The following is a 17,953-nucleotide window of genomic DNA, read 5'->3' as shown; positions in this document are numbered from 1 at the left end:
TTTTCACAGTGAAAGTAGCAATATTCTTGAAGAATCCTCATGAGGTTATTCTACTCTCTCTCCCCACGCACGTATTATTATACACTTGCTCTCACACACATGAGGTGATGGTGGCAGGCTTTTTGCCACATTGGAAGTGGTTAAGTTAGAATGCCGCAGTTTCAGAGAAATACCAACTTTTGAAGGCTTCAAATCCTCTTTGCCTTGCTTTATAGGTTCTAATTACACAACTTTGGTTCAAAATAAACATAGTACTATCTACCATGATCATTCTTTTGTTTCTAAAAATGCCAAGAATTTCTAAGAATTCACGAAGTATACTTACAAACTGTTGTCTTAGAATATGCTGTTTCATTTCCTTATTGGTAGCTACCCACAAAGGATTGCCTACATTTGAGTTTTCTAGCAATAAGTCACTATAGCTACAAAGAGCCATCAGATTTAAAGTTATCATCAGTGACTCTGAAGGATGAAATTACATTAATTAGATAATTATTCACATTTAATAACTAGTTTTTGAAAGATTTATAGACACAAATATTAAGGGCCAGCTTGTACGAGACTCAAGTATGTTTCTTTAAGCTAGTTACACATAAGGAAAAATCTTGCAAAAGGGTTTCAAAAAAATAATTATTCCCACTGAAAGGAAGGTATCACTACTATTCACTCAATTACCATCCAATGTTTCTTCCTTAATAGCCTACCATTTACTAGTACTAAAATTTGATAACTCCAAGAATTTCTAGCAGATGATAATATTGTAGTCAGCTAACTCTCTTGAATTTAAGGTACAAATAATTGCTTTCTCTCCTATATAAGGAAAATTCCTGAAGGAGAAAAATAACTATTTTTATAGTTATAATTCTTCTCTTTGGATCTTTCCATGTGTCCTACTTGAGGATATTGTGTAAGAAAACTGTGTGTGGTGGGAGGTGGTGCATGGGTGTGGACTTGGGGGTTCTAATGAGAAAAAGAGTTTCCATAGTGGTAACAGTGTCACAACAATGTACCATCATCTTGTGGGCCGAAGAGGCAAATGCCACACTAAATCACAGAAACTGAACGTCAACCCTTCAAGACAGGTTAGGATTATAGCAGATTTTTGGGTTATGTTTTAACTGGAATCTTTTACTAAGTTCCATAAGGTACATAAATGTGTAACTAAAACTCTCAGGAGAAAAGCCAAATAGTACAATCAAGAAATAATATAAACCTAGCCCAAACAGCCAAACATGTTGTCTGCTTTGAATAAATGCAAGGTATTAGTCAAGCAACATTTGAGAAGAAAAACAAGGGTGAAAGTTTGACCTCACGAATCCTGAGGTACCTAATTTAATCACATTACCATTGAAGATTAATGAATCACTGAAATGATTTAACTTCTCCCTTAAGTTTATTTTATTTCCCATCAGTTTCTCATTAGCTACCAATCCCTCCCCAGAGTTTCTCAAGGGAATCAATGAATATTAATTACAATAATGTAGTCACAACACCTGATATAAGAACACTGATATAGCTAAGAACTTGAGAAGGAAACACATCGAGCCCCTCTCTGAATTTTTTCTATCATCTATATTTGAAAACAGAAACCTCATCATAAAAAAGTCTATTTTAAATTATGTCTGACACATAAAACAGTCTAGTCAGTGATCTTCCAAGACACACTTGGGCTAAAAGCAAACATGAGACAACCTGCAAAAGAACCTTTTTTTAGCCCCCAGAGAGGTCAAAGGTAAAATGAATAAGGACCCATAGCCTATTCTCACATCATCAAACCACTTAATCAATAACATATATTGTATATTCATGACCACCACATACCAGCAATTTTTGGATCAGCTGAAGATTTCCACAATAACTTAAAAATGTATGCTGCAAGCCTTCCAGAATTGTGTAATAAGTATTTCTATAAGACAATTTATACATACTTTATATAAAACAAAACTGTTGTTACTGTTATTTAAATCAAATTCCCACGCTTTTAACAACCATCTTAGGAAAACACAAAATCCATGAAAAGCACTGTAATTTATAACATATAGAGAGGTAGGGAGATAGGTAGATACAGATAAATAGAAATTTAATGCACATGTATCTGTAACAGATATATAGATATTAAATTCTATAAAAGTACAGCTAGTTCTTGTTCTGTTACCATACTTTCCTGGTATTAAAAAGAATCACAAAACACAGGGGTTTTCCCTTAAATCAAGTATGATAACATAATATTAAAGAATTGAATTTCATGAACTGATATATGTTTGACATTTTCTATTGTTTTGTTTCTTCTAACAGGCTATGTTTTAAAATGCCACAATGTTTTAAAAATATTTTTAAAAGCTTCCCTAGCACAGGTTGAGGGCGGAAGATGGCGGCGTGAGTAGAGCAGCGGAAATCTCCTCCCAAAACCACATATATCTATGAAAATATAACAAAGACAACCCTTCCTAGAATAAAGACCAGAGGACACAGGTCAATATCCAGACCACATCCACACCTGAGAGAACCCAGCGCCTCGCGAAGGGGGTAAGATACAAGCCCCGGCCCCGCGGGAGCCGAGCGCCCCTCCCCCCAGCTCCCGGCGGGAGAAGAGCAGGCAGAGCGGGAGGGAGACGGAGCCCAGGGCTGCCGAACACCCAGCCCCAGCCATCCGGGCCAGAGCGCAGGGCCCTCGATACTGGGAAAACAGGGCAGCAAGAACAGTGAGCAGGCACTGGAGGCTGGGCGACAGAGGACATAAGAAAAGCGCGCGACCATTTTTTTTTTTTTTTTGCTTTTTTGCTGCTTTGTTTTGGCGAGCGCTTTTTGGAAGTCTTAAAGGGACAGGGACCCCAATACTAGGGAAACAGGGCAGAAAGACCGGTGAGCAGAGGCCTGAGGCTGGCACCGGAGAATAAAGAAAAACGAACGACCACCTTTTTTTTTTTTTTTTTTTTTTAATTAAAAATTTTTTTTTTTTTTAATTAAAAAAATTTTTTTTTCTTGTTTTTTTTTTTGTGGTCGTTCTTTTGTTTTGGCGGGTGCTTTTTGGAAGTCTTAAAGGGGGCAGGGCGGGTCACTTAATCCAGAGGTAGGGAATCCGGGATCTCTGGGCACCCTAACCCCTGGGCTGCAGGGAGCAGGGAGGCCCCTTACGGAGATAAATAGCCTCCCAGCAGCTCCTGCTCCAACGCGACTCCACCATTTTGGAGTAGCTGCCCGAGCCAGGCCACGCCCACAGCAACAGCGGAGATTAACTCCATCGCAGCCGGGCAGGAAGCAGAAGCCCTGTCTGCGCGCAGCTGCGCAGCACAAGCCACTAGAGGCCGCTGTTCTCCCAGGAGAGGAGGGCCACAAACCAACAACAAAGGAAGTCCTTCCAGCCGTCACTCGTCCCAGTTCTGCAGACTATTCCTATCACCATGAAAAGGCAAAGCTACAGGCAGACAAAGATCACAGAGACAACACCAGAGAAGGAGACAGACCTAACCAGTCTTCCTGACAAAGAATTCAAAATAAGAATCATAAACATGCTGACAGAGATGCAGAGAAATACGCAAGAAAAATGGGATGAAGTCCGGAAAGAGATCACAGATGCCAGAAAGGAGATCGCAGAAATAAAACAAACTCTGGAAGGGTTTATAAGCAGAATGGATAGAATGCAAGAGGCCATTGATGGAATTGAAATCAGAGAACAGGAACGCATAGAAGCTGACATAGAGAGAGACAAAAGGATCTCCAGGAATGAAACAATATTAAGAGAACTGTGTGACCAATCTAAAAGGAACAATATCCGTATTATAGGGGTCCCAGAAGAAGAAGAGAGAGGAAAAGAGATGGAAAGTATCTTAGAAGAAATAATTGCTGAAAACTTCCCCACACTGGGGGAGGAAGTAATCAAACAGACCACGGAAATACACAGAACCCCCAACAGAAAGGATCCAAGAAGGGCAACACCAAGACACATAATAATTAAAATGGCAAAGATCAAGGACAAGGAAAGAGTGTTAAAGGCAGCTAGAGAGAAAAAGGTCACCTATAAAGGGAAACCCATCAGGCTAACGTCAGATTTCTCAACAGAAACCCTACAGGCCAGAAGAGTATGGCATGATATATTTAATACAATGAAACAGAAGGGCCTTGAACCAAGGATACTGTATCCAGCACGACTATCATTCAAATATGATGGTGGGATTAAACAATTCCCAGACAAACAAAAGCTGAGGGAATTTGCTTTCCACAAACCACCTCTACAGAACATCTTACAGGGACTGCTCTAGATGGGAGCACTCCTAGAAGGAGCACAGCACAAAACACCCAACATATGAAGAATCGAGGAGGAGGAACAAGAAGGGAGAGAAGAAAAGAATCTCCAGACAGTGTATATAACAGCTCAATAAGTGAGCTAAGTTAGGCAGTAAGATACTAAAGAGGCTAACCTTGAACCTTTGGTAACCACGAATTTAAAGCCTGCAATGGCAATAAGTACATATCTTTCAGTAGTCACCCTAAATGTTAATGGGTTGAATGCACCAATCAAAAGACACAGAGTAACAGAATGGATAAAAAAGCAAGACCCATCTATATGCTGCTTACAAGAAACTCATCTCAAACCCAAAGACATGTACAGACTAAAAGTCAAGGGATGGAAAAACATATTTCAAGCAAACAGCAGTGAGAAGAAAGCAGGGGTTGCAGTACTAATATCAGACAAAATAGACTTCAAAACAAAGAAAGTAACAAGAGATAAAGAAGGACACTACATAATGATAAAGGGCTCAGTCAAACAAGAGGATATAACCATTCTAAATATATATGCACCCAACACAGGAGCACCAGCATATGTGAAACAAATACTAACAGAACTAAAGGGGGATATAGACTGCAATGCATTCATTCTAGGAGACTTCAACACACCACTCACCCCAAAGGATAGATCCACTGGGCAGAAAATAAGTAAGGACACGGAAGCACTGAACAACACAGTAGAGCAGATGGACCTAATAGACATCTATAGAACTCTACATCCAAAAGCAGCGGGATATACATTCTTCTCAAGTGCACATGGAACATTCTCCAGAATAGACCACATACTAGGCCACAAAAAGAGCCTCAGAAAATTCCAAAAGATTGAAATCCTACCAACCAACTTTTCAGACCACAAAGGCATAAAACTAGAAATAAACTGTACAAAGAAAGCAAAGAGGCTCACAAACACATGGAGGCTTAACAACACGCTCCTAAATAATCAATGGATCAATGACCAAATCAAAATGGAGATCCAGCAATATATGGAAACAAATGACAACAACAACAGTAAGCACCAACTTCTGTGGGACACAGCAAAAGCAGTCTTAAGAGGAAAGTATATAGCAATCCAAGCATATTTAAAAAAGGAAGAGCAATCCCAAATGAATGGTCTAATGTCACAATTATCGAAATTGGAAAAAGAAGAACAGATGAGTCCTAAGGTCAGCAGAAGGAGGGACATAATAAAGATCACAGAAGAAATAAATAAAATTGAGAAGAATAAAACAATAGCAAAAATCAATGAAACCAAGAGCTGGTTCTTCGAGAAAATAAACAAAATAGATAAGCCTCTAGCCAGACTTATTAAGAAGAAAAGAGAGTCAACACAAATCAACAGTATCAGAAACGAGAAAGGAAAAATCACGACGGACCCCACGGAAATGCAAAGAATTATTGGAGAATACTATGAAAACCTATATGCTAACAAGCTGGGAAACCTAGGAGAAATGGACAACTTCCTAGAAAAATATAACCTTCCAAGATTGACCCAGGAAGAAACAGAAAATCTAAACAGACCAATTACCAGCAACGAAATTGAAGAGGTAATCAAAAAACTACCAAAGAACAAAACCCCCGGGCCAGATGGATTTACCTCGGAATTTTATCAGACATACAGGGAAGACATAATACCCATTCTCTTTAAAGTTTTCCAAAAAATAGAGGAGGAGGGGATACTCCCAAACTCATTCTATGAAGCTAACATCACCCTAATACCAAAACCAGGCAAAGACCCCACCAAAAAAGAAAACTACAGACCAATATCCCTGATGAATGTAGATGCAAAAATACTCAACAAAATATTAGCAAACCGAATTCAAAAATACATCAAAAGGATCATACACCATGACCAAGTGGGATTCATTCCAGGGATGCAAGGATGGTACAACATTCGAAAGTCCATCAACATCATCCACCACATCAACAAAAAGAAAGACAAAAACCACATGATCATCTCCATAGATGCTGAAAAAGCATTTGACAAAGTTCAACATCCATTCATGTTAAAAACTCTCAGCAAAATGGGAATAGAGGGCAAGTACCTCAACATAATAAAGGCCATCTATGATAAACCCACAGCCAACATTATATTGAACAGCGAGAAGCTGAAAGCATTTCCTCTGAGATCGGGAACTAGACAGGGATGCCCACTCTCTCCACTGTTATTTAACATAGTACTGGAGGTCCTAGCCACGGCAATCAGACAAAATAAAGAAATACAAGGAATCCAGATTGGTAAAGAAGAAGTTAAACTGTCACTATTTGCAGATGACATGATACTGTACATAAAAAACCCTAAAGACTCCACCCCAAAACTACTAGAACTGATATTGGAATACAGCAAAGTTGCAGGATACAAAATCAACACACAGAAATCTATGGCTTTCCTATATACTAACAATGAACCAACAGAAAGAGAAATCAGGAAAACAACTCCATTCACAATTGCATCAAAAAAAATAAAATACCTAGGAATAAACCTAACCAAAGAAGTGAAAGACTTATACTCTGAAAACTACAAGTCACTCTTAAGAGAAATTAAAGGGGACACTAACAGATGGAAACTCATCCCATGCTCGTGGCTAGGAAGAATTAATATCGTCAAAATGGCCATCCTGCCCAAAGCAATATACAGATTTGATGCAATCCCTATGAAACTACCAGCAACATTCTTCAATGAACTGGAACAAATAATTCAAAAATTCATATGGAAACACCAAAGACCCCGAATAGCCAAAGCAATCCTGAGAAAGAAGAATAAAGTAGGGGGGATCTCACTCCCCAACTTCAAGCTCTACTATAAAGCCATAGTAATCAAGACAATTTGGTACTGGCACAAGAGCAGAGCCATAGACCAATGGAACAGACTAGAGAATCCAGACATTAACCCAGACATATATGGTCAATTAACATTTGATAAAGGAGCCATGGACATACAATGGCGAAATGACAGTCTCTTCAACAGGTGGTGCTGGCAAAACTGGACAGCTACATGTAGGAGAATGAAACTGGACCATTGTCTAACCCCATATACAAAAGTAAACTCAAAATGGATCAAAGACCTGAATGTAAGCCATGAAACCATTAAACTCTTGGAAGAAAACATAGGCGAAAACCTCTTAGACATAAACATGAGTGACCTCTTCTTGAACATATCTCCCCAGGCAAGGAAAACAACAGCAAAAATGAGTAAGTGGGACTATATTAAGCTGAAAAGCTTCTGTACAGCAAAAGACACCATCAATAGAACAAGAAGGATCCCTACAGTATGGGAGAATATATTTGAAAATGACACATCCGATAAAGGCTTGACGTCCAGAATATATAAGGAGCTCACACGCCTCAACAAACAAAAAACAAATAACCCAATTAAAAAATGGGCAGAGGAACTGAACAGACAGTTCTCCAAAAAAGAAATACAGATGGCCAACAGACACATGAAAAGATGCTCCACATCGCTAATTATCAGAGAAATGCAAATTAAAACTACAATGAGGTATCACCTCACACCAGTAAGGATGGCTGCCATCCAAAAGACAAACAACAACAAATGTTGGCGAGGCTGTGGAGAAAGGGGAACCCTCCTACACTGCTGGTGGGAATGTAAACTTGTTCAACCATTGTGGAAAGCAGTATGGAGGTACATCAAAATGCTCAAAACAGACTTACCATTTGACCCAGGAATTGCACTCCTAGGAATTTACCCTAAGAACGCAGCAATCAAGTTTGAGAAAGACAGATGCACCCCTATGTTTATTGCAGCACTATTTACAATAGCCAAGAATTGGAAGCAACCTAAATGTCCATCAATAGATGAATGGATAAAGAAGAAGTGGTACATATACACAATGGAATACTACTCAGCCATAAGAAAAGGGCAAATCCAATCATTTGCAGCAACATGGATGGAGCTGGAGGGTATTATGCTCAGGGAAACAAGCCAAGCGGAGAAAGAGAAATACCAAATGATTTCACTTATCTGTGGAATATAAGAACAAAGGAAAAACTGAAGGAACAAAACAGCAGCAGAATCACAGAACTCAAGAATGGACTAACAGGTACCAAAGGGAAAGGGACTGGGGAGGATGGGTGGGTAGGGAGGGATAAGGGGGGGAGAAGTAGGGGGGTATTAAGATTAACATACATGGGGGGGTAGGAGAAAAGGGAGGGCTGTACAACACAGAGAAGGCAAGTAGTGATTCTACAACATTTTGCTATGCTGATGGACAGTGACTGTAAAGGGGTTTATAGGGGAGACCTGGTATAGGGGAGAGCCTAGTAAACATAATATTCATCATGTAAGTGTAGATTAGTGATACCAAAAACAAAGAAAAAAAAAAAAAAAGGGCAGTTCCTGTGTGGTAACCTCCAACGAGTTCTACACAAGGGTATAAAGGGCATATAAAAGTGTAGGCAAAGGGTCTGTTTGTGTTTATACAGAGGATCAAAGCCTAATTGGGCTACCCCGAAAATGAACTAAGATACGATATGAAAAAGAACTTCCAACATCTGCACTCTCTGGAAGACTCACGCCAGAAGATGATCATCAAAAAACCCCAACAAAGATCCACGCACTGTTACAGCAGTAGATGCACTCATCCCACCAGTTCCTGGACTTGCCATGGGAATGAGGAAGGAGATATCTAAGCTGGCCTGTGCATACAGTAAAACAACAAATTTGACTGGATCTATACTGTTGGAACTCAACCAAGAATTAGGAGAAGTGCAAATTGTAGCGCTCCAAACTCTTACAACTACAGACTATTTACTGTTAAAAGAACATATGGCATGTGAACAGTCCCCAGGAATGGGTTGTTTTAATTTGTCTGATTTCTCTCAGACTGTTCAAGTTCAGTTGGACAATATCCACCATATCATAGATAAGTTTTCACAAATGCCTAAGGTGCCTTAATGGTTTTCTTGGTTTCACTGGAGATGGCTGGTAACTACAGATATGCTTTCGTTATGTAACTATACTCCTATTATGTTAATGTGTGTGCGCAATTTAAGTAGTAGCTTAAAACCTATATATTGCTGAAGTTACTCTACAAGAAGATATGTCAAAGAAATAATCAATCTTCCCATGTTTTTTTCCGTCTGCTACTTCTATAGCTTTTCTTCTTCCTTCCTAATTACAACCCTTAAATAGAATTCGTGCCTCATATCAAATTTACCGAGTATCATAACTCCTCCAAGTGGTAAAGATACCTCAAGACAAATGCTGGGCATAGAAGCCACAGGGCATAAATATGCAAAGAAGTAAAAAGCTAACCTTTTCAAACAATAAGGCTTCTCTCTCACTTACCAACTTCACATTTCCCTGTATGGCCCCGGAAGATGACTGGTTAGCCAGAGACGGGTAAGATTCCTCAAGGGAGGAACAACCTAAGACAGGCACAGTCGCAGGGGGGCCATCAGGTGAGAAATTGGGGATCAACAGAGGTGAGGCTTAGAACCTCACCCCCCCTGTTCTGAGAGAAATCTTCTGCATACGTGGATGTTTTATTGCCCTGGTCTAGCTTGGATTAACACATAGTCTACAGGCACACACCTGATCATCTACATTTGCTCTCTTACAACACTAAACTATGTTTTCTACCTTTATCTTGTATCTACCTACCACTTCAGCATTTTATTAAAAATAATAATAATAAAGAGAGAGATGTGGTATCCACATATAAATCAAGTATAAAAATCAAATGAGTATTCATATTTGAACTGACTGTTTATAGTTCATAATGCATGAGCAAAACCGAAGGTTTCTGTGATGGCTGCCCTTGTACTGTTCACCATGTAAGAACTTATTCACTATGTAAGAATTTGTTCTCCATGTAAGAACTTGTTTGTTATGCCTCAGAAGATTGGAGACTGACGAAAATTAGGCTTGGGGTGGATTAATGATTGTGCATTGAGCATTGACTCCCCTATACAGAATTTTATTGTCGTTACCAACCATTTGATCAATAAATATGAGAGATGCCCTCACAAAAAAAAAAAAAAAAAAAAAGGACAGATTTCCAATGGTAAAATAAATAAGTAACCGGGATGTAATGTATAGCATAAGGAATATAGTCAAGATATTGTAACAGCTTGGTAGGGGGATAGCTGGAACCTAGAATTATGTATATAAATGTTCTACTACTGTGTTGTACACTTGAAACTCATGTAATGTAATACTGTGTGTCAACTACCCTTCAATAAAAAATAATTATTTAAAAAAATAAAAAAAATAAAAAATAAAAAAAAACAATTTGTTAAAAAAAAAAAAAAAGCTTCCCTAGAATTACTGCTTCATTTTAATATCTAGTGTATTTAAACCCTCAGATGAAGTCAGGCCTGAGACTAAGGTATTAGCTATGTTTTGCTGGAGGTGCTAAGAGCACTCTCAGTGTTGCAAATGAACTCAGTTACCAGATGACACTATTGATCCTTGTGGAGGCAATAAAATTAATGATGGAATAGCAAGTTTTGCTGTTCTGGATTTTCATAATGCCAAGTAATTCTAGTTGAGTGAAACTGGCTGAAAAGGAATTCCGCCTTGATTTCAAAAGAAGTTAATCAACTAATCCATTAATATGAAAGTATGCTAAAAGTTATATATTCCGCACACATTGTACTGCAATGCACTTCTACAGTTTCATGCTCATTGGGTCATTATGATTATGAACTGAAGCAAGCAACTAAAGGTCCTGTTCATTTTATGTCTTAAAATCTCATTCTCCAATCTCCTCTCAGTTCTGATGAAACAACCTGATTAATGGGATGACATGCAAAACTCTTTATGAAACATGAGAACAAACTCATACCTGAAGGTAAACTGATTCGATGTCCATCTTTGACCTTCAACCGACTTCGCTTAAACTTCCCCTTCCTCTTCTTTACGTTAGGTTTCTCCTGATTTAACTGGAATATCAAAATGTTAAGCTCCCGCTCAAGCACGTCAATCTCACGTTCTGCAAGCTGCTGCTCACGTCGCTTGAGCAGTTCCTCCTGGGACTTCTGCTGGAGGGCTGCTCGGGTTAGCTCCTCTTCACGGGACCGCAGCTCCTGGGCAGAGAGTCACACTGACATCACCAAGAAGCAGAAATGTCGTCTTCTTCAGGTCGACCACCTGGTCATTCAAGTTCTCAGGGGACAGCTGGGGCCCAGACACTCAGGCCTGAGACCTTTCCTGCATGTCATCACCTCAGACTGAACCCGAAGCCTGTACAACATCTCATGCTGTTAGTTTTACGATCCTAAAGAGGCACTGCATATTTTTTAAACCTGATTTTAACATTTCTCTCTCTTCATCTCTAGACTTTATGACCACCTGACACATAAAATTACCCTAGCACATGATGACAAAGTGCAGATGTGAATGGCCCATTTTAAAAAGAAGAGCCAAAAGTTAAGCCTTGACTAAATTATAAGATAATTATTCTAGTTACAAAAGACTGCAGTTCAGATTTCTTTACTTGGGGACTTCCTTAGGAAACTTAAGAATTTGCTTTGAGATTAAACCATTTTGGTGGAAAGATTAAGGGAAAAAACAAAGCTAATGTGTTAGAAGCCAGCTGAAGTCCCATCAGAACTGAAAATGAGACATGTCTAAAATTATAAGCCAACAGAAAATATATTCAGTATATATAACTTTTCAGGATCCCATGGATGGATGAAAAATATCACTTTATACACAGATCTCATGAATTAGCTAATAAAAGTCCTTCTGTCACGAGACTTACTAAATAAAAGTCCCTCTGTCATGAAACTTACTGATTAGAATCCAACTTCCTCTTGGTTTTTGTCTTACAATTACTGAACTTCTGAGAAACAGAAAACCTATGCAGATGTGAATGGTCCACTTTAAAAAGTAGAGCCAAAAGTTAAGCCTTGACTAATTATAGGATAATTACTCTAGTTACAAAAGACTGCAGTTCAGAGAAATAGAAAACCTATGAAATGAAGAATACTTTTATTCCTATTAGCAAAGAAGTATTCAAAAGTAAAACTGAGACCTCTATAAAGCTTTTAAGTCACAATCCCATTCTTATTTCATTTCTGAATGTGTTCGGCTCTTTATCAGAGACATAAGTATTACTTTAAGTGCTGAACTGCTTTCTCTTCTAGATTACCCTGCTACTAAATCAAGCATTCACACAGAAATCAAGGCACTTGCAAACTTTTATTTACACTGCTCCAGACAAATGTAATCTTAGAATATCCTAATAACCAAATCTACTGTTATACTAATAACAGTATAGACTGTTCCTCAGGTGGAGCTTTCACACTTTACCTAAGCGCACCTGAAGGATACCCAGGACTGAGGAAACAACATGAAACAGTGGAGCAAGGAGGGAACTAGAGCTCAGCCATGGGCCTAAAATGTCAGCTAAATCAACTAATCCCTTGACTCTTTACAGATGGGCTCAAAGAATAATTAGAGGCTTTCTGTGGGTACCATTATCATAGAGGAAACAAACACAGATACACAAATAAACCTGATAATACCAAGAAGAGACTCCAGAGCTCTAAAACAAACAAAAATATTTATTCATATCAAACTAATTCTGAATTTATAGTACATCTACCAAAGTGGCCTGAAATCACCTTTGAAATGGTCTTTATTTTTCCTGAATAAACTTCATAAACAAAACTGTAGACGAAATGATTTACTTAAGGCCAATTAATATTCAAATCACTTCTGCTACTATGTACCAGCTGATTCTCATTTATAGAACAGATTATTATTTCCCATTACATTGTGCCAGATATAAATTACTACCTATTACTTGAAAAGAAAAAAAAAAGAAGAAAATGTTACATGTTAAAAAATTCTGGAATCCATTATTTAACTGGTGGCGTTCTCCAACTAGCCTGTCCAAGCTGAAGACTTTGCTGTCGTGCATTTGGAGACAGCGGATACTTTTCAGTCAACTTTTAATTTCTAACTCATTACTGTCTGTCCTTTTGTTAAGATATTACTTTTCAGTGGTGTTGATATCAATCCAATTAGCTGTTGTGAGATGAAACAGCACAAGGAACAGATAAGGGCAGTAAATCCAATTACTTCTGTGTGTTACTACTACAGTAATTGAGTAAGAAACCATTTTTAATTCTAGATCCCCAGCTAAAATGTGAATCCTTTACAACAACTTTGTGAATTAAAAACAAAAAAAACAACCAACCGCCCAAGATTTTATAAGAGAAAAAAATAAGATCAAAGAGAAACCTGCCAAGGAACTTTCCTTCTCAATGAATTTTAAACCATTCAAAAGGAAACAAAAAAAATGTCTGGGGTATTAGAACCCCTTTGAACACTCTGAAACTATGAAGCACACAAAAATATTCTTTTGGTGGCTGAGACTACTAAGCAGTAATATTTGTTTAATTGCTTGGCACAAGCCATTTGAGTAATGGCAAATCCAGATTCCTGGCAGTAGATGTTAATCATTAATGGTAACATGTCTCGAATAGTGTTTCAAAGACAGGTGCATGCACCCAATGCAGAAAGACAGACACACTGAGATAAGAAGCCAGGAATTTAGGGAGGAACCGATATCTATGGAGGCTACAGTTTACTGAATAACACAGAGCACAGCCAAGTTACTGACCATTAATTCCAAGTCTTGACGCCTCCGACCTTAAGCAATCAGTGAACAAGAAAGGAAGATAGAGCACGTACACTGTGCTTTTGACTCCATCAAAAAACATGCAATTAGAAAGCTTTAAGCAAAAAAAAAAAAAAAAGCATTATATATTCTGTAACTGTAAATCAAATGCTCACAAGATACCACAAGTGCTGAATTTCAAGGAGCACTGCACAAAAATCACATAAAAAGAAAAAGCAAAGACTCCACTATAGGATAGCGCAAAAATGAATCTAAAGAATAAAAAAGAAACTACCATATACATCTAAGTGGAGAAAGAGCAGACAGCCACCCTTGAAACTTTTTAATTTTTATACCACATGTAAGAATTAATTTACTGAATATGCTTCCATCCTGCAGTTTCATAAAAATTATCAATAATTAAAAATAAATAAGAGTTTAAAATGATTATCAATAACACTTCTAAATTTTAAGTTCTGTGACTTTAAGTTTTATTTTCCTTCAAAGTTCTCTCCTATTCCCCAAAATCTTTTTTATTTTTTCTATTAAACACCTAATTTTAGAATTCCTGAAAACAATTTGGGAGAAGTATAAAAAAAAAATCAGTCTTTCCCATGTCATTTTAAGTCAGTAAGATGTATTAAAGTTTCTAAGAAACACATTAAAAATATTACTGATAGTAATTCTTCAAAGAACTGCAGGATTTAAAAAGCAATCCAGTCAGTCATTTTCAAGTATTACTGCTCAGGACCCAGTTTCCCAAATACCTGGGCCAGGGAATGATGGTGGCTGGGGGCCTGTCTGGCCTCCATTAAAGCCACTACTTTCTTTGTTCTGAGGCTAACCTTCACACTTAGTCAGCACTTAGAGAGGACCCAGGCAGGGAGGAAACAGTCTTTAGTCAACAAATGGCAGAGCCCCAGTTCTAACCAGCCATCTGGCTTGAGTCTTAACCACTTTGCTACACTGCTATAGGTTTTGACACTCCACTAAAATATTAATTTTAAAAAAAATGGTAGGTTTACAGTAGCTTTGTAGATTCCCATTTAGACACTCCCTTCAGTCTGCTTAAAGTCCTTGAGGAAAGGAAGCTGAAGTGCTCTGCTAGAGCTGCTGATTCAGGGAGCGAAGCTTACTCCTGGGAGCATTTACTCCAGAGGCCCTACGTCTGCACTCTACAACACGGCCCACGTTTCCTCCCTGGTCTGCCTGCTTGCTCTTCCGGTGTTTCAGGGCAGCCCCAGCCATCACATTCCCCTTTGCCCATTTCTATCCTGGGCAGACTGCACACCCCTCTCCTGCCTTCCTGGCCATCCTCCTTGGGAGGTGCTTTCAAAGCTGGTTCCCACAGTCATACACAGCACTGGAATGTGATCTGAACAGACTCAAATGCGGTTATTATTTCTCCATTTGTGAGCTCTGTGTATTTATTAGCAGTGTTGGGGCCTAAAGGTGCATTTGCCTGTTCTGTATTTTTAAATGTATAAAATACTGAAAAATCTAAGGATGGGAGCCAATTACCTGTATGTTTATTACTAGAAACAAAATAACATCAGAAAAAAAAAAAAAGACTTTGGTAGCACAGCTATTTCTAAACTGCATTTTTAATCATTTAAAATTATGAAATATGAACTACATAAGATATACTACAACTAGAGAGAATAGCAAATACCCATGTAATTCCCCATCAAGATTTATTAATGCTACATAGTTACCATGTCTGTTTCATGCCTGTTAAGTCCTATGTGAATCAGAGTCTAATCCTATCCCTTCCCGCTTTAGATCTGCTCTTCTTCTGAAGCTGGTTTGTATGCTTCCTTTGCCTATACTTTTAGTCTTTTTGTACATTTGAATAGTATAGTTTTGTTTTTTATTAATTTACCAGAGTGGTATATAATGTAACTGTTCTACAACTCACATATTATTTCCACACAATATTATGTTTGAGATTTAACCATGTTGAAACATGTAGCTAGAATTCATTTCTGTTCACTGCTGTGCAGCTTTCTGCTGTAGAATACACACAGTTTAGGCACCTATGCCCTTACTAATGGATACTGAAGTTATTTCTAGTTTTTCACTATTAAAAACCATGCTTAGACAAAGCACCTTAATTTTCTTGTGCATGTCTGTGAAGTTTCTCAAGAATATGTAACCGAAGCTAAAGAGCTGAGTTGTATGCCTGTTTTACAGCGTAAGATTTATAATAGAATTCATAAAATTTATATACTTTAAAATTCCTTCTTAAAAAAAATAATTGTTGCTATCTGTTATCTATTCAAATACATATCAGGAGCATATTAAGAAACTTTACTTGGGTTTATTTAATGTATTTTTTTATGCCTACCATGGGCTGCGTACTTTGTTCAACGCTGTAGATGAAAATGACAGTAAAGGAAATAGTATAGCTCATGAACTTACCATCTAGCAGAAAAGGCAGACCAAGAACAATTAAACGAGCAGATGATAATGAAGTATGACTTAGTGGAAGCCATGGTAAGGAAGCGCAGGATAGTATGACACACAATTAACCCCGTGCAGCAAAGGGAAGGGAGCAGGGAAGGACCGAGAGGGAAGGAGCCAGCAGTATAAAAGCCAGGAAGGCAGTGTTCCCATCAGAGGGAGGGACATACATAGAGGTCAAGTGTCAAGAGCAAGAGCACGGGATCAGAGGAACTGAAAGGAATTCAGTCTGGTGGGGGACAACATGAGGTTAAATAAGGAAGGACAGAGGAAGTGAGGAGGGAGGAGTTGTCCTCTAGGCAAGGATGCCCTGATTTGCATTTAGGAGGATCAATCACCACTGGCCATGGTGATAGGATAAATTAGGGGAGCAGTAGTGGATTCAGAGCAACTGGTTGGATACCACAGCAATGACACAAGGGTAAATGAGGACCATGGAACTAGGGGAGTGAATTACCACTGTCTTTGTCACATAGAAGACCACGAGAAACATCTTCAAAGACCTTTGAGACTGGGTACCTAAGAGAACAGTAATCCCATTAACACAAAAAAGGAAGCAAAATGTGGGAAGGGAGAGGGGAAGGTAGTTGCCAAAATAGTAGGTCAAGCTCCTTTTAAAAACTTATGGACAAGCTCCAAATCCCTAGCCTGGCATTCAAAGGACCATTCAAGGATACAGAGTGTCATATCCATCTTTGTATCCCAGGATGCTAACGCTATGCCAAGGACATAGTACATATTCAATATACATTTGTTGGGAAAAATTTTTTAATTGAAAACAAGAACAATTTTTCCACAGACATGTTTTTAAGTTGTACTTTTTAAAACAATTTGCACTTTGGGGACTGTCTATGGCATAGCTCATATTAATTCCCAATTCAGCAAGATAACAGTTTAAGTAAGCTACTCAAGGATAGAATTTGGGCACATGATGTCTTGGCATCATGCATAATATTAAATAAACTAGCTCAAGAAATGTTCTGCATATATATTCCAATCACAACTTTTTATTACCTTGCACTTACGGTGGTGCTAGTCCTTTAATTAAGGTCAATGTGAAAGTGTAGAGATATAATGCAGAGCCATACTATGTATGTCAAAGCAACTTTAACATGGGAGAATAACTCTCAACTACACCATAATCCAGTGTTTCAACATCAAATTGGAATACACAATGGTCTCTTTATTAAGCAAAGCATTACTGCCTACTTGAAAAGAATCCTGCTATTTTAGAATCACAAATATATGAGGTATAAAAATTCCTTTCTGGATGATTATATGGCTTTATAAACGTTATCAAAAACTTGCAATGTCATACTTTAGCCCAGATATTTATTGTATGTACAACAGAAGAATTTAACCTATTGAACAATTATATACTTCAGACAACTAGAATAAACTTTGATTCATTAAAACGCTCAAGTACTACAAAATGCTTTTAAAACATAAGTACTGCCACCATCACACAGACTCATGGCTTCAGGCTGGGGCTCTTTGGTGACTGTTAACGGTCACTTGTCACCAGTCAGAAGAAGACCATGCTAAGTGAACTTACTTTCCAACTAGTCTGCCTTCCAATTAATTGTTTTTACTTCCCATATTTCTCCTTGTAT

General features: G+C 38.2%; 1 protein-coding gene across 2 annotated transcripts in view; it reads right to left on the bottom strand.

Moving 5' to 3' along the window:
- MAP3K21 (mitogen-activated protein kinase kinase kinase 21) overlaps window positions 1-17,953 on the bottom strand; it is a 70,212-nt gene that overhangs the window by 27,988 nt on the left and 24,271 nt on the right. For both annotated transcript variants that reach the window (XR_005031534.2, XM_036919245.2), the window contains exon 5: window positions 11,094-11,334. Coding sequence is in view for 1 of the 2 variants with exons in the window: in XM_036919245.2 (XP_036775140.2) it covers window positions 11,094-11,334 (241 nt within the window). In the remaining variant the exon portion in view is untranslated. The remainder of the gene's footprint in view (window positions 1-11,093; window positions 11,335-17,953) is intronic.

This window comes from Manis pentadactyla, chromosome 8, assembly GCF_030020395.1.
Source record: "Manis pentadactyla isolate mManPen7 chromosome 8, mManPen7.hap1, whole genome shotgun sequence".
NCBI lineage: Eukaryota > Metazoa > Chordata > Mammalia > Pholidota > Manidae > Manis > Manis pentadactyla.
This window is presented reverse-complemented; position numbering and strand designations above follow the sequence as displayed.